The following is a 20,052-nucleotide window of genomic DNA, read 5'->3' as shown; positions in this document are numbered from 1 at the left end:
TGGACGGCGGTCGCTTGGCCAGTCTGTAAACAAGCCCAGCAGCGTGTGAGAGCGATCTCGGACTTCTCGCGTCACCAGCCCGCGGAGATTTTGAGGCACAAGAGGGCAGAGACGCAGGTTGACGACTGCTGATCGCAGCTCTCCACCCCTACGACACGTAGTAAATATGAGGTGCGTATTTTCTAGCTGCGCACGTCCCATGGTGTAGGGAGCAGTGCCACCATCTCGCGAGAAATGCGCACATTGTACGTGATCATCATTGCTCTCACCTTGATCACCTTCCGTACACCGCACTGCACACAGCACGACATGTGAGCACTACCGTGGGGGTTTCGCTTGCGCGTCCATGACGTTGATAATGTTCATCGGACCACGGTTCTCCGGCTCGTACAGGCGGTTCAGCCGGTCCTCCTCGAGCATCTCAAACAGTCCGACGCGCCGCTGCTTGCGTCGCTCGACAGCGCCTGCTGTTATCGCCTCCACGTCGATGCCGCGCGCACGCAGTTCTTCCAGTCGCTCCTCTTCCGACATGGCCGCCAGCTGCTCGTAGTCGTCGTCCACTGCGTTTTTGAGGCGGCGCTGCCGAAAGACCATGATCTGAAGCACGATGCTCACCACCACCATCGCGACAATCATCTTCGGCACCCGCGCGTACTTCTTGTCAAGCACAGGTGAACACTTGGGGCACTTGCACCAAAACCGATAGCGGTCGTGCAGGACGTACTGCCGGTTGTCGAAGGACCACTGCGGGGGCACGTAGCTGATGACAATCTCCTCCCCGGCCTCGATCTCCTTCTCGGCCCGGCAGCAGAAGAGATACACCGGGGCGTCGGCCTCGGTGAGGTCCGCGTAGGCCGAGAGGCGATCCTCGTGGCCAAAGAACGCCACGTCGCCTTGTCCTTCTGGCACGCCGTCACGAACCGCGACCTGACTGGACGAGACGTCCCCCCCTGCAGCCGGCGGCTGTGCTGCGCGCGCGGGGCACGGGGCGGCGGCCGTGGAACTCGTGCCGGAGTCGTCGTCGTCGGCAGCAGCCATGAAGGTACCCTTTGCATTCTCTTCCTCCTCACTCTCTGTCGCGGTTACCCTTGTTGCCTCATCCAGGTAGTAGTCCGTGCCGCCAAAGACGTGCTCCGGCATGATGTCGTACGTCGCGTTCGGCACGCAGCTGTGATTCAGGAAGCCGGCCTCGGGAAAATAGGCCATGCCCTTGCGCTCCGAAAAGCTGCTCTCAACGAGGAAGCTGTTCAGGTCGATAATGGCGGCCATGCGCGCGATGTGGATCGGGTGCAGCTCCAGTGCGCGAAGCACGTCCTCCCCGCCAATCGCGTCCATCACACGCGACGTGCTTGAGGCAGGCCAGTGCTCCAGCAATGAGGAGGGCTGCCCAGTCAGAATCCAGTCGTGCAGGTAGTCGCACGCACGCGCGTCGCCGTCGCGGCAGGCGGCGAGGATATCTGTGCACATCTCCTCCAGTCGCTGCAGTTCGCCCTTCACACCGACGTTGCGTGCGGTGCTCTGGACAATCATGATTGTCTCTCCCTTCGCAATGCGCCGCGTCGCGAAGACACCTCGCCCGGTCAGCGTGAAGCTGTGCTTAATGACAGCCTCCTGAAGCACGCGACCGTTGTCCTGCGGGAGCTGCCGCTGCAGCGTCGACCGGTGCTGCAGCCCACGGTACGACTGCGGCAGCTTCTCATTCACCGAGCTATCGTCGAAGTCTACCTGCCCCGTCCCGCCCGTCTGGTGGATCTGCCCGTCGCCGTGAACGATGAAGGGACCAATCGGGGTGTTCTTTCGCACCCACGGATGCTCCTGCGGCGGGGGCAGCTGCATCACTTGGTCTTTTCGGGCAAATGTGGGGTAATCTGGGTCCGGCACCTCGATCTTCATTTTTGCGTGCCGCTTGATGCGACGAAACGCTGGGCTGTTCGCCTCCGGCTTTTGAGGAAAGGGGATGGCTTGGTTGCGCGCGTTCCGGGCAACGTCGACCTGTCGCTGCACCTCGTCGAGGAACTGCTGAACCTCGTTTCCTTCCACTGCGTCGCTCAGCTGACCGCAACCGTCTTCCCGTGTGGCGAGCGACGTTTGCGCGTGGGAGCGCCGATGACCTGGGAGAATGGCGGCGCCACCCCTCTCAGCAACTGTGGGGAAGTGGGCGATTACCTGCGCAGAGCCGTCCTCTAAGTGAGGACGCTGCTCGTCGCCCGTCTCAGCCTCTTCGAAGGCTACAAACCCTCTCCGCTTGTAGGGGCGCTCCTGCGTTGTGGCACGCAGCTTAACTCGAGGATACAGCGATCGATAGGGGGGATCGGCGCCTCTGTGCTGGTCTGTGGAAGAGCCCGAAGGTGCTGCCGATGACGAGGTTGACAGTGGTGGCGCCGTTGACACACTCACCTCGGCATTTGGGGCTGTTTTTGACGGCGATTCTCCAGGGGCCGGCGCAGGGGTGCTGTGCTGGCAACGCTGTGTACGCAGAGGGAGTGTGCATAGCACGAGCGTCCGTGATGCGCGGCGCATTTAGGAGGGAGAACGAATGTGGGCGCGATGTAGGAAGATGTGAGTGTGGTCGCTGCTGACGGCTTCCACAGCAACACATCTGATTCTCAAGGGTGTGTCTCCGCGTGAGGTGGCGGCAACCGTGACACCACTGCACTCCTTTCCTCGCTCGCGAGACAGTAGAGTTCCGCGCGGAAGGAAAGGGCAAAAATGGTGGTGGGAGGGAGGGAGGGAGGGTGCTGCGCGTTGCACGAGAAAGCTACCCGCACATACACGTGCGCGTGCGTGAAAGCGTTCAAACCATCAGGGAGGTAGGCGTGGAGGGGGGGAGGAGAGGTGGCTGGTCAGGCATACAGCATAAAGATGAGCCTTCGCGAGAGAGCGCGCAGGAGCGCCCGGCACCAAACTCAGCGGAGCAGTAACAATAAAATGAAGGAAGAGAAGAGGGGTGCCGCTGCGCCTGTTGGCCTCAGGCACCCACGCACAAATCTTGGACCACCTCGACTACTCTGTGGTTGCTTCTTGTCTGTTTCGTGCACAGACACAGCGAGAGACCCGCGATGTCTGTGTGCATGTGAGTTGATGTGATGACGAGGACGGCGCAGACGGCGTTGCCACCTCCTCGCTTGCCCTTTCTCCACTTCATCTGCAGTGTGTCTACGCCATCACACTGCGGAGGTGGCGGCTGCAGTGAAGGCTTCTGCAGCTTGGCTGGCTGCGATGGCGGCACTCGCGTACTCGGCCGCCGTGCTCGCGCTGCCGAGATGGTAGTGAAGGGTGGTGCTCGAGCGACGAGGACCACCGCCGTAGACACCGCCCCACCACACCCGGCGGCAGCATGGAAAGCCGCGGTGGGCTTGCCACTCGTGCAGCCTAGACGGCGTTTGTAGCGCTGCTGCGATCGTTGAATCAGCTGTTGCGTGCTTCACCGACACTGCCGAGGAGGCGTGTGCGAATTGTGCCTGCTGCACGCAGGCGTACGTCTCCTCGCGCGTACGCCGTGGTCGCACATCGGGCTTCGCGTGCGCCGCGTCCACGTACAAGACGTGCGGCAAGCCGCTGATCCCCACAGGGATGTAGTACGCCTCACTGTCGACGGCGCACTCAAGCTGGCTGGTGCAGGATAGCACTGGGTACCCGAGAGAGACGTCAGCCGCCGTCATCATCGGCACCGCTTCGCCACCTTCAGTTCTCCTTGACAGGCGTTCCCGCTGTAGCGCCTCCAGGCGACGCCAGTGCTCAGCATACGTCGTAGTGTACGCGGCCGCTGAAGCAGAAGGGCCACACCAGAGCAGGTCGCACCACCGCTGCCGCAGTGCCGGAAAGGTAAAGCTCGATGCGCCACCGTGCTGCGGCGCGGCATTTGAGGAGCATTCCATGATGGGGACACCGCGCAGGAGTTCCAGGTGACAGGTGTCCACGCCCTGACACCCCGCAGCTGCTGGCTGGCTGGCGGTCCGACGATGCAAAAGTGGGTTGTTGGGGCAGGCCCAGAAGCCGACCTCTTCGATCCAGTGCGTCGCGTTGAGGGTGATGTAGCCGCGAGACAGTTCGCAGGCAACGCCACTGCTGCAGTTGAGCAACTCCCTGTCTGGAGCTGTTAACAGCACCTTTATCTCCAAGGCTTCGACGATACGAGTGGACACGCTGTGTTGGAGCCAGGCTTGCCAGTCCCCAGAGCCATCCCACACCCTCAGCAGCGGGCTGAGCACGCGGAAGCAGAGGAGGTAGATCACAAAGCACGCAGAGGACCGCAGCGTTTGCGAAAAGCTAAGAGGAGCCGATCGAAAGTTGAGCTCTGTGCAGTGCTTCGACTCCCAGATGGACAGTTGCTGAAGCTTTGCACGCAGGTCCTTCTCGGTGATGAAGTGGTGCGGGAGACCCAAGAGCACGGCCCGCATACGCTGCACATCGCAGAAAAAACGAATTTTTTCCGCATTGGTGTGCCACGCCGAGGTGTCCGGTCGCGCGCCTGCCGACGATGACGGGAGAGAAGACGCAATAGCCACCTGGTGCTCGATGGTTCTCTGCAGCCGGGAATAGGCGTGAATGACGTCTTGATACGGCAGCTTGCACTGCTCCAACCGCTGGTCAGCCGCCAGCTGTGCAGCTCGCTGTGGCACGTAGACACGATAGTAACCACCGTATGCTACCCCAAAGCCGGTAAGCATACCAACGGCCCAGAATGAGAGCCGGGGCATGCTGTCCGTTGGTTTTGATGGTGGAAAGGAGCGGGGAAGTTGCTCTGTGTGGCGCTCCTCGGTGGCTCAGTCAGCTGTGCTTGTACCTGGTGCAGAGGGGTATAGGACAGCGTTCAGGGGGGTGGGGAGTAGTTGCAGATGGTGAGTCAAAGCTAAGATGCGCTAGATAGGAGGGACAGAGAGAGAGCGGAAGGGCAACGTGCATCCGCGCGAGTGCGACGACTTTGGGTTGTGACTCGGCGAGGCAAAGCACGTGGCGGGTGCTGGCAACAACCAGCCGTTCGTCCTGTCGCGCGTTTTTTTTGTGTGTGCTTCTTCCGTGTAGGCCCAATACATACACCGCTCAGAAAGGAAAGACCAGCGAGGCATCAGCGAGCAAGCATGAGTCGACGAGACGGAGAAGTAAACAAAAATGTACAGAGGCGCACACAAGACAAGTAGAAAGACAACGAGGAGAAGGGGAGGGGGCACAACGACAACATCAGAAAGTATGGGCGGGGGACCGGCGTTACAGCTCGCTTTCTTTGATGAATGTTGCTTCTCCCTATCCATTCCCCCTTCGCTGGACTCTCCTCTTTCGCCACATCATCTACGCGCGTGCTGAGATGGGCAGGGGGATAAAGGGAGGGGGAGGGTAGTGGTGGGAGGAAGAAGGGCCGCGTGCTTTGATTCAGATTTTCTCTTTTGGTAAGAAAACAGTCATCGGTGACGACGCAGGAAACTACAAATACACAGCGACATGTGTTCAAAGCCATGCGTTCCCCTCGTGAACGTGCACGTTGGCACATGCTTTGAACTGTGGGGGGGGGGCGATAAGTGATCATTATCAGAAACACCCACACACCCACACACGAAAAAAAAGCACTGCAGAACAGGAAAACCGACGACGGCTCCAAAAAAAAGATGAAACGGTGCACGTACGCGTAGCGATGCGCGGAGGCAATACGAGCGAGTGGTGCGGGACAAGGTAAGGTGAGGGAACGAAGATGAGGCAGCACGGTGCTCATCATTCTGCGTTGCGCCTTTGTATCGAGCCGCCGCCACTCGTCGTGTTGCCTTCTCCCTCTCACATTAACGGGATGGCGGCAATGCCACACACATACACGTAGAGGAATACCGTTACTGTCTGCCTACTCCCTCTTTTTTCTGCCCCGTATTGCATGGGAAGTGTATTGGAAGATACAGAGTGTGGTAACTGAGAACGATGCACAATCACAGATCTTCGCAAGTCGGTGGTGCACTGGAAGAAGCGGTGTGAAGAGCTGCCTCGACCGGGCCCGGTGATCTCCGATCACCCAACCGCGTCATCATAACCCCGGTCTTGACACATTCGGGGCAGGAAGTCCCATCTTCCCTCCTCCTCCTAAAACTCCCGCCCTGAAGCAGGGGGAGCGGATGAGGGGGAGGGGGTCAGAAACGGACCACTCGACACGACCACGGACACAATGAGCATCAGCCCGAAAAAAGGCACGAAGAAAGCGACGGTGCAGCTTTAGGGGGCAGGGAGGGGGGGGGCAGACACCGACGAGGAGATCGTCCATGTCTCGCCGTTCTCCCCTTGGACGGAGAGCATGCGACGGCGACAAAAAAAGAGGAGAACGCTAGCTGGCGGGATAACAGGACAGACACGGGAAAAGAGACATGCAATGTTGGCGATGTTTATTTTTTTACGATATCAACCTTCTTATTATACCACCACGAGCCAGTCAGCCAGAGTGCCCGTGGACACACAACCACAGCTCGCCTACCTCTGGTGGGCTGCGGCTGTGTACAGGAGCCGGGCCACCCCCAACACCGTTTGGCGTCGTTCGGCCAACTGCAGTTCTACTGCATACAGCGTGGGCTATGCCCAGGATTACGCTCAGCATCTTCGCAGCGCAGCACAAGCAGCGAAACAGGGAGCAGAGACATGAATTTGCCAAATCGCCGACACTATCCGTGGTGAGCTGGTCCAAACGTGGTCATGGTCACAAGTCTCATCCGCACGGCGCCAGCCCAGACCTGTCCTGTCGGCACCAAGAGTCTGCAGCTGTTACCCGAGGGCAGACGGTGCAGGCGCTTGGTTTCCCAACAGAGAGTGTGAGTAACTTAGGCCCTGATATCACATACTGAGGTGGCCGGTGACAAGGGCGGGGTGGGGTGGGGAGCAGCAGCTCTACATTTCACACAAAAAAAAAACAGAAACAGAAAGGGCCAACGAAAAGAAAAAAAGCAAGAATGGCAAACGGACGGCGACACACAGACACCGCTACTTCGCTTTTCCTACGCACACGTTGCCTCCACGCCGTCCTCGGAGACTGCGCGTGTGCGTGTGTGCGTTTCCATCTTTAGTTTGCCCTTTATTGTATCTTGTCACTTGTTGTCTCCGCGGCCGCACAGGTATACGCGCACGTGCACCATGTAAATACGCATCTGTCGATTGAGGAGCATTCGAGTCACAGCCGTGCATGTGGCATGTGGGGACGGGAGGCGAAAACGAAAAAACAAATAACGCACGGCGGTGCTCAGCCACCATCAGGGCCAAAATGTGCGACGTCGTTGTCTCAGCGCAACATCTTGTACTTGTGATAGAGCCCCAGCGCGACTGCGGCGACGGGCAGCGCACGTGTCAGGATGAAGAAGCCGACCGCTGCCCAGTCGGCTGTGTACGTGGCGCCTTGAGACGGGTAGACGTCTTGTGGTCGCCCATTGTTTTGTCGCACTGTCATGACGAGCCCGCGGTGATCGCTGGCGGTGTAGTTTTCATTGAAGAGAAGGTAGCCGTCCTTCGGCACGTACTTCGCTGAGGCTTCATGAGACTGCGCCGATGCCTCGCGCGCCTTGTCGTGTGAGCCGTCGTAGATGGAGTGGAGGTAGCGGGCGGCGTACGAGGCGGTGGAGATGCTGCCGTTCTTCTCCAGGACAGCGATGTCGATCGGCTCAGCCCCGTTGCGGGCGGTGCGGAACGGGCGCGGCTGCAGATTGCTCAGCAGTATCCAGTCCAGCTTTCCACGTGCGAAGCCGTAGTAGTCTGGGTGGTCTAGCGTAATGGAGGTGACCTTGTCAGACGGGTCGTACAGACACAGTTGCACATTGGACATGCGATCCTGCTCCGATTTTGTGAAGCCGTAAACGTATTGCCATACCAGTGAGTTGTTGCACAAGAACTGGTGCACACGCGAGGCGGCGACTGCCAGGAAGTGGTACGAAAGAGGGCAGCAGCTGGCCTGTAGGTGCTGCATGTTGCGTCCTAACACCTTGCGCTGCAGCCAGCACGCCTCGACCTCGCCAAAGCTGAGCCAACGGAGTCGATCGGTTGCGTAGTGCCGACTTAAGCGCACAATACCGTGTGCTGTGGTGTTTAAGTCCCCGGCGAGAAGGAAGGCTGGCTGCCTCGAACGCGCCCCGTTCAACGCCGTTGACACGTGCGTGATGTGCTGCATGTCCGCCATACAGTCCGCCAGCTGCCTCACACGCGCGAGGGCCCCGCAAAACACTTCAAAATGGCAGCAGTAGATGTACAGTGGCGCCATATGGGCCGAGGTGCGGTCTACCGCGTCGACGCGGACACGCAGGGCACCGCGAAACCCTTTGCGCGGCTCTTTGCGCCGATCACCCGCCTCTTCCCACAAGAAGGGGCTGGTGAGCGGAATTACGGTCGGCTCGCGCAGCGTGACATGGCGACTGAGGATTGCGTTGCCGTGGAGGTGGTAGCTCTTGACCGGCTTGTGGGTGCTGCCTTCGTTTTCTCCAGAGTTTGGTGGCGTCTCCAACTCCAGCGCCGGCTGCGAACGCGGACCGACGGCGTTCACAGGGCTCCGTAGGCTTGAGTCCAGCTCCTGGAATTCGCACACGAAGTACAGGTCGGCTTCCAGGGCCTTGGCTATTTCTTTTGGCATATTTGCGTAGTTGGAGCGGCGACAGTTGGTGTCGAGCTCCTGCAGCACAATGAAGTCAGCGTGAAGCGCCTTCAAGTCCGCGATAATAGCATCCAGCTTGACGCCGCGCTCGATATTCCACTGCACCACGGAGAACGTGTCGCCAAGCTTGGCCCTACTGCAGCCATGCTTTTCTACATGGCGATAGTCGTAATGGAGTAGGTCCCCTGACTTCATGGCCTTGAGCACCTTCTCGTCATTTTTGTTGTCGAAGATGGGCATAGTGATGTGTGACAGCGGCTGAAAAGGGATTGGCGGTGGTGGGGAGAAGGGCAGGGGCGACAGGAGGCGATAGACTTCGTACAAAATACGCACCACCACAGAATGCGTGCGGAAGCGGAGAGAAAACGGACGAGCAGTAGTAGTAAAAAAAAGTGCACACGCAAGCACACGGACAGCGATAGGCAGACGATCACCCAGCACCCATCAACAACACCAAAGAGAGAAAAGGCAGTATAAATATGTGTGTGTGCGTGCGTAGACACAAATATATATGCGCAAGTAAAAAAAACGATAAGGGCAGAACAAACACGCGAGGAGGGGGTTGGGCGGGTGGGTGGAGGGGGAGGCGCGGTGGAGCTCAATCAGCCAGGCGGAAGCCTCCCTTTGTTGTCTTTCCCTTTCAGCCTTCTGTTTTGGTATGTGTGCGTGTGTGTATGGGCGGGCAGCAGCCGTGTGCAGGGCCTTTTGTGCGTGCGCACGCGCGTGTGTGTCTATGCGCGCCTTCACTGGTATCTTGACTTTCTTTTTCGTTATGTTCGTTTCGTTGGTGATGCGATGGAGAGCGAGTAAGCGGGGAGACTGCCAGAAAGAGGAGCGCAGTGGGGGGGGGTGGACTGAAGAGCAGGCAGGAAATGCAGCGAGGGAAGGGAAAAGGCGCAGGGAGAAGGGGAGGGGTAGTGGTGACGGTGATGGTGGCCAGCTGGCCACGTTGTACGAGATGGGCGGCAAACCGGTACGAACGCGAAGAGAACGAGAACGCTGAAGCAGAGGCTTGGCTGGCCTGTGAAGCACAACAACAAACACGCAAGACTGCAGATGATGGATGCGGCAACGAAGCGGATATATATATATATATATATATATATATATATGTAGGCCAAAGAGGGCAGAGGAGGAACGCAAGAAAGGGATGCTGCTGAAAGAACAAAAGAAAAAGGCCATGGATGGACGGAGCCATGTAGGACGCCTTCCCATCAGTTGGGAGGGAAAAGGATGCACAGCTAGCGCCGCGCCAGCTGGAAGCTATGATGGGCGCCATGGCGCCTCGTTACCGTAGCACACGGTAGTGCTCTCTCGTACTGTGGTCTGAGGCCAGCCGCTTCTCTGGCGTAGCTCCTCCGTCCACGTCCATGGCTCTTGCGCGCACTTTGCAAATGGAAGCTGTTGACCCTTTTTTTCGCTTTATTTTCTTGTGTAATTCTCCTGGTGCTTTCACCGTCGCTAAGTACAGTACCCCATGTGTGGCGGGCAGGCGGGCGGGGGGGGGAAGGAAGCGGGAGATGAGCTCTGCTTCAAAGTGCTTTGATTTTCCCTTTCAGAGTGCCCGTTTCGAAGTCACACAACGTGAGGCCAAACCCCACTCTACCACCGGCCTGCCACAGACTCCCACATCGCGTGGTGCGAGGCAGCGGGTAGACACACGTCGGTGCAGCAATGCGCCGACTCAATCGTCGGGGCACGGCCTCTGCCTCACACTCTCGACTCAGCATCCGCTCTGCAGGCCGTCCCGCACATCCGCGCCCCCCTCCCCGCATCATGCCAGCCACCACCTCGTGCATCCCCTCGGAGCGACACTCAGGCTCCCCACACCGACAGGCACTGCGAGGGCCGCGCTTGGGATACGCTCGAGTCACGTTGGCACTTCGCCTATTATATGGATGGCACAAGCGTGTGCACGGCCGCAGGTTGCTCTGACCTATCGCCGTCCAGGACCTGGCTGCCGGCATCAGCAGCGATACATCGCACTGACCTTCCCCCTCCTTTAGGTCGTAGGTGCTTGGCCCTACCACCACCAGAGGTGGCGCAGTATTTGGCAGGGGATAGAGGGGGGAGGAGGGTGCTGCTTGGCGGCACCACAAAGAGTGGGGGATTGGACCCTGAGGTGCAACGGTGAGGTGTGTCCCCCATCATCAGGGCTCGTCTTCCACGAACACATGCGGAAAAAGAAAACCACTCCACCAAACACACCATCCTTCACCCAAATTCAATGACCAGCACCACCAAGACACACACACGCACACGCACATACACACCACTACACTCATACACAACACTTCACGAGGGAAAGTTGATAAAACGGCAGGTCAACGACAAAGATGTACCTTCGTCATCAGCTACGCAAAGGTAAGAGGAGGAGGCGAGGCTGGCCCTCTTGTTCTACCAGTTTCATTTCGCCCAATGACACGTTTTTGCTTCGAAAGACTCGTCTACGCGGTGGTGTTCCCCAGACTGATTTACACCACCATGTCCGCCTCGACCACGCCTCCGTCGCGCTGGACCATGAGGAGGTTGCGCTTCCGCGTCCGCTCCGCCTCGATGTCGGCCGCTTCAGCTTGGCGCGCGCTCTGCTGGATCTTTGCCGTGATTTTCTTTTTCTGCACCATTTTAAGACGGAAGAACTCCTCACGCTCCTGCTCGTCTAGCTCTGAAGCGATGTAGCTGAGGGTGTTCTGCACGCGCGGAATCACTACCTTCTCCAGGGCATTCACGCGGCGGTTCGTCACCTTTTGCGCAATGTCGAGCGTAATCCAGCTCGTCTGCAGGGACGCGATCTTGACGAGGAGCGAGAGGGTGTGGCGGAAGGCGGCGTAGGCCTCCTTGATCTGCTCGCCACCCTTACCCAGACCAGTTGTGAGGGAGCCGGTGACGGCGCCTGTGGAGTACGAGTTGTAGCCCTTCAGGCGCGACTCCGCCGCAGAATCGCCTTGACTGTCGGCGACGTCGTCGTTTTGGGTGTGAAAGCTCGGCACCTGCACGCCAGCAATGTTCTCCACATGCAGCTCCATCCGGTACGTCGGGATCTTGAGCGACTCCTGCACGGCAAGGCTAATATCTCCGGCAATGAACTGTGCCTGCGTGATGGTGAAGTAGGAGCCCTTGATCTGGTTCGCTATTTCGAGCTTCGCTGTGCGCAGTTCACCCATCACCGTCCGGTAGCGCAGCGCCAGGGCATCGGCCTTCTTTTTCAATAAGCTGTGCCCCTTCTGTGCACCTTTCAGACGCGTCTTGAAGGCGATGAGCGACATGCGGCTCGGAAGGGCCGGGTAGCGGCTTGTGCTGGACATTGACGAAATGCGCAGCACTACTGGTGAGACGTTGAGTCGAAAGTCTGGAGGAGACGAGGAGGAGAGAGACCTCCCCTTGCAGGACCCGTGACGCAGGTGCGCAGAGCAATTCTTTCGGGGTCGTGCTCGACGACCGAACAAGGACAATACAGAGGAAGGGGATGCGCAGCGACAGTGACAGGCCGTGCACGCGGACCAGGGCCAAATGTGGCGAGAGGGGGAGAGAGAGGGTGACGACATGAGCAGAGGCATGCGAGATTGCATCGACTCTTTTGTTTTCTTTCTCTCTCACACACATACACACACACACATGAAAGACTGGGGGTAAGGAAACCAGGGCGGAATACATCCAGCCGCCCTCCCACCCCGCTGCGTCTATCTCTTCACATCTTTTTCGAGTGGAATGGAGATACACCACCTCGCGCGCCATGTTGGACGCCACCTCCGTCGAACCACACTCGTTCAGGAGCCGGTGGCGGCCGTGGCCACGCTGCTACCGTCCCCGATCATCACCTGCGCCTCAGCCCGCTCCTCGTTCGTCCACTCGTCCATAGGTGGAATCATCTGCTCTGTCTTGACGATTTCGTTGCGCAGCGGCTGCGTGATTTCCACGTTGAACTGCCAGACAAGCCGCCGGGCCTCCTTGACATGGCGGTACGCCTTGCCGTAGCGCTTCATTGTGACATAGACGCGCGCGATTTGATTCAGTGACTCCGCCACGGCCGTTTCCGTCGTGTCGCCGCGCGTGCGACGTACGTTGAGCGCCTTCTCGTGCATCTCCAGCGCCTTGGCAAACTGGCTCTGCTGGTGGTAGCACTGACCCAGCGTCGTGTGCACGTCGGCCTGAGCCAGCACGTTGGAGCGGGCGGTCTTGCCGTACATGTCCAGCGCCGCCTCCGCCATTTTCTCGCAGTTGGCGTAGTCCTGCCGCTGCAGGTACAGGAGCGCGAAGTTGCTGTACGAGTACGCCACTGTGGCGTGATTCTCGCCGAGCATCTCGATGCGGGTGTCAAGAGCCTCCTTGAAGCACTTCTCCGCCTTCTCGTAGTGTTGAAAGTCAAGGTAGAAGAGCCCCAGGTCATCCAAAACGTCCGTCATGTACGTGCGCTGCAGGGGCTCAATCGTGGCGTTCTGCTTAAAGGCATCCACAGCAAGGAGGAAGTATGCCTCCGCGTGTGGCTCCCGGCGCATCGCGTAGGCGTCCCCGATCTTCTGGTACAGGTACGCTAACTGCGGATCATGCTTGTCCACACTCTTGCGAATCCGAATGGCGTCGCGGAACATGTCGACGGCTTGGTCAATATCGAGCCTTCGGGCCAGTAACGATCCATAGAAAGTGTTCGCCTCCGCCAGCTGGAGGCTGTTCGGGCCAAAGCCTTTCTTGATGATCTCAACGCCGCGCCGGAACGTTTTTTCAGCGTTGACGACGTCGTTGCACAGCTCCTGGCAGCGGCCGAGTTTCATGAGCTCCTGCCCAAAAAGCGGCGCATCCTTGCCGAGCGCCATGGCGTACGTGCACGTGCTTTCCTCGTAGAGCCGTAAGGCGTCGCGGAACTGCTTCTTGGCGGCGAGCAGTCCTGCCTTGCTACTCGTCGCCTGCGCCGTCGCCGGGTGATCGCGCCCGAGTGTCTCGATGCAAATCTCCAAGCATTCGTTGATGCACATCTCCGCGCCGACAGCGTCGTCGAGTGACTTCTTGAGTTCACAGAGTTTGTTGAGCGTCTGCGCAATCATGGGGCGGAACTTGACGTGGCGACTGTACAGGAAGCGGCGTATCTCCAGCGCCTCCTCGAGAAAGGCGACGGCTTGGTGCTCCTGGCGGCGGAACAGGAAGAGCGCCGCGCAGTCGGCTAGAGCGTGAGCTGCCGACGAGAGCGGGTGCTTGTTCGGTTCCGCCGGCGGTGTCTTATCGTCCGGCAGCCACGAGTTGTTGCCGTAGTTGTAGCACTGATCCCGGAAGATGCGAATGCTATCCTTGAAGGCCTTTTCCGCCTCATCAAGGAACTTGAGATGCGTGTAGCAGAGCGCGAGCAGCTCCAGCGACTCGGCGTACTCAAGTGACTTGTCCCCCTCCACTTGCTCGTAGATGGCGGCCGCCTCTGTGAAGGCGTTCTCGGCGGCGCCATACTCCTTCATGTCGATAAAAACACGGCCGATGTTGTGCAGCGTCGCTGCGCACTTCTTGTGAATTGGCCCGTACTTCTCGCGGCGCATTGTCAGCGCCCTATCGTACAGGCTGATGGCGTCGCCGTAGTTCTTTGTCTGATGCGCAGCCCTGGCGAGGTTGTTGCACTCCTCGCCAAACTCGAACGTCATTGGTGCACGCCCGGCAGCCTCACGGTAGCCCTTCGGTGAGTACTGGCGAGGGCCGACAAAGCGGCGCTGAGTGGCCACCGCCGAGGTGCTGCCGGTGCACAGCCCACCGTTGCCGCGGACACGCAGAACAGCGGTGCCTGTGTGGTGGTTGTACCACGTCGCACCGAGGCGAGCCGTCCACAATGACGAGCGCGCGGCGACAGACGTGACGCGCGGAGGCATGCGGGGTGGAGGGCAAGAAACACACCAACAAGACGCTCCCTCACGAGCTGAATTCGCTTATCATGGGCGATGGAGATAGCCAATGCTTGTGCAGATGCGGGTGGAATGGCGACGGGGTTGAGTGCCTAAAAGGTGACATTCTTTTTTCTCGTCAGGATGGGAAGGGAAGAGGAGAGTGGCGCCATCAAGTGTGGGCTGCATTTCTCTCTTGCTTCCCTCTCTCCCTGTGTGTCTGTGTGCTATGCTGTGAGCACCATCGATAGAAATGACTTCCCGACGAAGTGCGAGCGACGGGGGAGGGGGGAGGAGGATAGGCACCTCTGCTCAGCGCGCGCGCGTGGTGGCGAACGACCTTCTTAGTTTGATGGTATCGTTTGTCCTTGTTTACGTAGCTGTCAAATTCATGTAGTCTAAAAAGTTGAATGTCCACACGCGCGCATGTGCCTGTATTTTGGTGTGTGTGTGTGCGTGTGGACGTCTCCACAGCATCCGTCCTCTACACGAGGCCCCCCAGTTTCCCATCATTAAGAGCCCCCTCGGAGTCGGCGCGTTCCTACGGCGCGTCATTGACGAACATGAGTTCTACGGCACGCAGCTCAGGGTCATGTAGCTTCAACACTGGCCGCACCGCAGCGGATCGAGCGGCGGCATTTCTGGTGTGCTTCGGTGCAGCACCGTCTGCCGTGTCCTCACCGGACGGCGAGGTGGACCGTCCCATCACCGCCGCGATAAGCTGGGCGCCAGTGACTCGCTTTTTTGTGTGTCGCTGCGCTGCAGCAGTCAGCGGATGCGCACCACTTGCCGCATGTGCTGCGTCGTCCTCGCAAAAGGAGGTCTCCACCTGCAGCAGCGATCCCAAGAGATCCAGCACGTACTGCACGTTTTGACTGTGGTAGCTGCCGTCGTCCAGGGGATCCTCAAGCTCCACTGCGTCTTTGTCGTCCGCCGCATTCGCGCTATACCCAGTTGACAGGCGGAGGCTGCGGCGAATCGCGTGCTGCAACGTCAGCGGCGTCTCCGGGACAGGCCCCATTTCCTTCGCGGTTACCGCGTCAACGTTGCGGTAGCGCTTGAGGAAGACGTGCACGTAGGCCTGCAGCTCCTCCGCCATGGCCAGCGAGAGGGCCGACGCCATGGAGAGCGGGCTCGATGTCGACTCTGTCGGCGACACCACTGGGGATTTCTCTCCGTGCGCAGACTTCTTCGTCTTGCGAGGTGCAGTGGCCGTGGCTGCGCACGCCTGCTGGACAACATTGAAATCGGACGGCGCTGCGGCGTGAGAGGTGCGGAACGGACCCCAGCGCGGCAGCGTCTTGCAAAGCTCGACTTCAGCCATGTCAACTGTCTCGTCGGAAGCGGTGCTGACTTCGTCGCCGGCGCTGTCGCTGCGGCTGGGGGTGGCTGCCGTTGTTGCCTGGGGCTGGAGGTGCTGCTGCACGCTCCGAAGCAGCGAGCCGCGGCGAGTGGCGTTTCTCGAAGATGAGCAGCTTGCCGTGGGGCTGGTGGAGCGCATGCGAATCGGAGAGTTGCCGGTCCCACCTACTGCACCACTACCGCTGACGCTCACTAGAAGACTTGCGTTGAGGGAGGGTTGGGCGGTGCTCTGCCCCGCGAACTCCGACATCGGGCTAGGCGCGTACCACACGCCGCCTGCGGGCAGTGACTTAATAGATCCCGACTTCTCCGACGGCATCACGACATTGACGAGCAGCTTGCCGTCACGTGCAGTGGACGTGGCACTGCCGAGTCCCACCGCGGGACCGGCAGTGGGCGAAGTGAGACCTGAGGCCGTGGGAGACGGTGAAGGAACGCGGGAAGGTGAAAAGGTCGCGTATAAGGCAGGACCACCGTACTGCACGGATGGTCGACGAGGCGGGGTGCTGCCGATGGCTGCAGCGTTGGGAGGGGATGCGGAAGGGGACGGAGGCGGCGCTGCTGCAGCAGTTGAAGTGGATGTCAGCGACCGCCACGGAGCCGCTTCGTCGGCTTCTGCCAGATCCATCTCCAACGCTCGCGCTGCAGGTGGCACCTCAGCCCCTGATCTGTGCGGCTTCTTGTCCACGTCGAGAGGCGGCACCGGGGGCGGCGACTCGTAGGGGCGCGACGCCGAGGACTGCGGCGGCGGTGTCGCGCCTATGCGGGCCAGCAGCGCTTTGCGAGCTGTATACTCGTCGTTTTGCAGCACGAGCCGCTGATAGTTCTCCTCGCTAATGAGAGGAAAGAGCGGGTCAAGGAGGAGGAGCCGCGTGGCTGCGTCGATGGGGGTGGCCGTGGGACGCTGACTCGCTGCGGGAACCGATGAAGGTGCTGCCGCTCGCATCTGCCCGGTGCGAACCGCGGCAGGCTGTTGCTGTTCTTGCCGCACGAGCTCCAGCCGCACTCGCTCGGCGACCGTGCTGGGTGATTGAAGGCTGCACATCGCCACCGTCACGGCTGCACGCCGCTGCTGGCGAGCAGCAGCTGCTGAGGCAGCGGGGGGAGCGCCAGACGCGAATGCACTGGAGTCCAAGGTGGGGCGGGCCGAGGTGGGGCCCGGAGTGGCGCCGATTCCCACGGGGGAGCCCGGTTGCGCTGGACGAGAAATAGAGACAGAGCGGCCAGGCTTCTGGCGAATAGAAGAGGCGAGAATGGGAGTGGTGCCGCTGCCCGCCAACCGCCCACGCTGCTGCGTGACGTCTGCCGCCGGCGACTGCTTAGGCGGCGCTGACTCGTCGCTACTGGCGCCGCTGCGTAGGTCGACGCTGTACACACGCTGTCGTGGCCGCTTTCCTGCAGATGAGAACGTCGGCGACACCGGAACCATCTCGCCTGCCTGCGGGTCGACGTGCATTGTCAGCACCGACGACGCGGAGCCTTCCAGAGCGTTTGCGTCGCTTCCATCGTTCGTGTTGGGCATCGAGGAGACTGCAGCAGCAGCGGCGCTGTTCTCTTCCGTCACCGCGGACGCCGCCGGCGGTACCGCAGACTGCATCAAGGCGCGCAGCATCTCTTCGCGCACCCACGTCAGCCTCGTGAGTTCCTCTTTGCCCGCGTAGTATGGCCCGTTGCTGACGCCAAATGTGGTGTTCAGCCCCGGCGCCCCGGCGCTGCCGCGAGGGCTCGGCGTTGAAAACGTCCGCGGCGACGGCTTCGCAAAAAGCTTTAGAGAGGGCGAGCGCCGCTGACCCATGATGTCCACCGGCACGGACGCACCGCCAGGCAGCTGCTCGAGCAGGGGGCGTGCACTACCGCCGCTGAGGCGACCACCGCCCCTCATCATTGTGTTGGTGGAAGCCTCTGAAATGCGCGACGGCGTCGGGGAGGCGGAGCCGGCCGCGGTACCGGGGTGTGATACACGTCCGCCATTCATGCTCCCCCCGTTCTCACCTGCTGGTATCGCCATCGTCTCCATGAGCGACCTTTGCCGGTCCTCATCCTCCTGTCGGCGGCGCTGAAGGCGCGTTCCGCTTCGCTTTACGGTGGAGCCAAATCGAGAGCCAGAGCCACCAGACGCTACCGAGACGGCGCTGCCGGCACCCACTGACGCGGCCTTGGTGCTGCGCCACCCCGGCGTGGGTGTCTCGGCGTTCCGTAGCCGGAGCACCGTCTCTTGGGCATGACGCAACTGCGTGTCCTTAATCGAGCTTCGCACGGTGCTCGCTTGCCGAGTCGCGCTTGCCGCGCTGCCGCTCATGCTGATACCTGACGGCGTGCAGGCAAAGCCAGAGTACGTCGTCGCTGCTGGAGTTGCCCGGTACAGGAGATTTTCGTCCCCGGGCTTGATGATGCTGCGCGCCCACTCCTCCGAGACGACAGGACCACGGGGGAGGGGGGTGGCGGTGCCGGCAGACACCGCGCTGCCGGCGTTCGTTGGCGTCTTGACAGCCATTGGGCCGGTCGTGCGCGCCGTGTTCAGCGTCGTCGAGGGTGCACTCTCCGCGTCCAACGTGGGCGCTACGCTGCAGCTGCTTTGCGGCCGAGGATATAAAACAGACGAGTCACGTGTTGGGGCGGCCGTGTTGTCAGCCGTGGCGATGCAGCCGACAGAGGGCCGCCGTGATGTGGCGGCGCTCGGTGGCCGACTTGTGGCTGTCCCGATACTTGCACGACGCATCACTTTCTTCTTGCCAATAACACTCAGGGACGGCGTTCTTGACTTGAGGGACGCCTGTGCCACCGACGATAAAGAAGTTCCCGGCGCCGCTGTGGAGTCCGTTGACGGATCTGCGGCGCTCTTCGACTGCCCGTTCGGCTTCGAGGCGACGGCGAGGAGTGCGCTGGCAGGCTGGCGCGCAGCCGGTGCCTCTCTGAGGTCGGCTTCGGCTGCAGCGGTCTCAGGGGCCGACGTTGACGGAGTCGCCGCTGCAGCTGACACGTTGCTCGTGGCTTTGACAGCGTTGGAGGACGACGAGGATAGACGACGCGGACCGCTTGCTGGCAAGTTGTATCTGGCCTGAGGTTTTGCGGCCCAAGAGCCAGCCGAAGCCGGTGGCACAGGAGTTCGATTAGTGTCGACGTCGGCGTGGTGGGTGGCGCGCTTGGCTGTTGGGAGCGACGGAGGACCTGTCGAAAGGGTGGGCAAACTCGTCTTTGGGATGACGTTCGGGGCTGCGGGTGAGGCCCCGGGTGGGTCTACGGTAGCAGATGGGGCACTGGCGCTCGCGGTGCTGATGCCGAAACGCGCACGACGAAAATCACCGGCTATCATCGTGGCGGAGCTGCTGCCCAGAGGTGGTGCATTCTGCACCGCCGCTGCAGCTGCAGGAGGAGGCGGGGATGGCATGAATTCACGAGCGGCAGGCGGCGGTGGCGCTGTGTGATTCGCCGGGATGGCAGCGACCCCTCGAGGTCGTCCAGAGGACGCCTTAGCGGTCGCTGCCGGCATCTGGGTACTGACGTGGGGTGGATGGGCGTCGCCGCTGCTGGTCACCGCGACCGCTTGCTGCGCGCTGAAGGAGGTGTGGCCGATAGAGTTACGCGATTTCATGCCGCTTCTCTTCAGAGGTTGCGCTGCGACCGTCGCCGCGAATGGCAGTGATGCCGCGCTCCCTCGTTGTTCACTGCCATTTGTGCTGCTGCCCAGTAGGCCTGAGGGGCGCCGGCGAGGGGGATGCGTCGCCGTACTAGACGCTTTTGTCGCTGGGCTCAGCTTCTTTGCTGGCATTTTGCCCCGCACTCCCTTCCCTCGCCCTTAAAGAACCGAGCGAGCCCACGAGCTGCTGAACGTGACAGCCGGTGTAGGGGAAAGAAAGAGGTGTACACGGCGTAGGCTTGTTTCCTCCGTCCGGGTGAGTGATTCGGTCAGGAGTAGGCACGGCGGCGGTGCTCTTGTGCTTGTATATGTGTGTAGGTGGGAAGGGGAAGGAATTAAAGCCACGCGCACCGGCAGACACGCGGAGTACAGCACCAAAGGTTGAGAGCAAAGAGGATAACAAGAACAACAGATACCGCGATCTATGGAAGAGGGCCACCACCACCACCAACACCCCAAACCAACGACGAGGTCAATGATACTGTCACCGTATACGCGCAGGGATCGCTACAGACACGTACTCGGCGGACGTGCACTCGTCGCCAGAGCTGTGAAGCTCGAGTTGTTCCTTTCGTGTGGCGATATCGCTGTCCTTTCCC

The 20,052-nt window shown here is 60.4% G+C and overlaps 6 protein-coding genes across 6 annotated transcripts; all 6 read right to left on the bottom strand.

The window, feature by feature from the left end:
- Positions 1-318: 318 nt before the first annotated feature.
- LMXM_34_0730 (conserved hypothetical protein) lies at positions 319-2,520 on the bottom strand (the record flags this gene model as incomplete). Its single annotated transcript, XM_003879021.1, has 1 exon — positions 319-2,520. The coding sequence occupies one exon, from the start codon at positions 2,518-2,520 to the stop codon at positions 319-321; it is 2,202 nt and encodes a 733-aa protein (XP_003879070.1).
- A 644-nt stretch (positions 2,521-3,164) lies between these two features.
- On the bottom strand, positions 3,165-4,670 carry LMXM_34_0720 (conserved hypothetical protein; the record flags this gene model as incomplete). Its single annotated transcript, XM_003879020.1, has 1 exon — positions 3,165-4,670. The coding sequence occupies one exon, from the start codon at positions 4,668-4,670 to the stop codon at positions 3,165-3,167; it is 1,506 nt and encodes a 501-aa protein (XP_003879069.1).
- A 2,573-nt stretch (positions 4,671-7,243) lies between these two features.
- LMXM_34_0710 (conserved hypothetical protein) lies at positions 7,244-8,839 on the bottom strand (the record flags this gene model as incomplete). Its single annotated transcript, XM_003879019.1, has 1 exon — positions 7,244-8,839. The coding sequence occupies one exon, from the start codon at positions 8,837-8,839 to the stop codon at positions 7,244-7,246; it is 1,596 nt and encodes a 531-aa protein (XP_003879068.1).
- Positions 8,840-11,073: 2,234 nt separating this feature from the next.
- Positions 11,074-11,904, bottom strand: LMXM_34_0700 (putative vacuolar ATP synthase subunit d; the record flags this gene model as incomplete). The annotated part of the gene is made up of 1 exon (XM_003879018.1): positions 11,074-11,904. The coding sequence occupies one exon, from the start codon at positions 11,902-11,904 to the stop codon at positions 11,074-11,076; it is 831 nt and encodes a 276-aa protein (XP_003879067.1).
- A 462-nt stretch (positions 11,905-12,366) lies between these two features.
- Positions 12,367-14,220, bottom strand: LMXM_34_0690 (conserved hypothetical protein; the record flags this gene model as incomplete). Its single annotated transcript, XM_003879017.1, has 1 exon — positions 12,367-14,220. One exon carries the CDS (start codon positions 14,218-14,220, stop codon positions 12,367-12,369), a length of 1,854 nt encoding a protein of 617 aa, XP_003879066.1.
- Positions 14,221-14,995: 775 nt separating this feature from the next.
- LMXM_34_0680 (conserved hypothetical protein) lies at positions 14,996-19,585 on the bottom strand (the record flags this gene model as incomplete). Its single annotated transcript, XM_003879016.1, has 1 exon — positions 14,996-19,585. The coding sequence occupies one exon, from the start codon at positions 19,583-19,585 to the stop codon at positions 14,996-14,998; it is 4,590 nt and encodes a 1,529-aa protein (XP_003879065.1).
- Between the last annotated feature and the right edge of the window lie 467 nt (positions 19,586-20,052).

This window comes from Leishmania mexicana, chromosome 34, assembly GCF_000234665.1.
Source record: "Leishmania mexicana MHOM/GT/2001/U1103 complete genome, chromosome 34".
NCBI classification, from domain to species: Eukaryota; Euglenozoa; class Kinetoplastea; order Trypanosomatida; family Trypanosomatidae; genus Leishmania; species Leishmania mexicana.
This window is presented reverse-complemented; position numbering and strand designations above follow the sequence as displayed.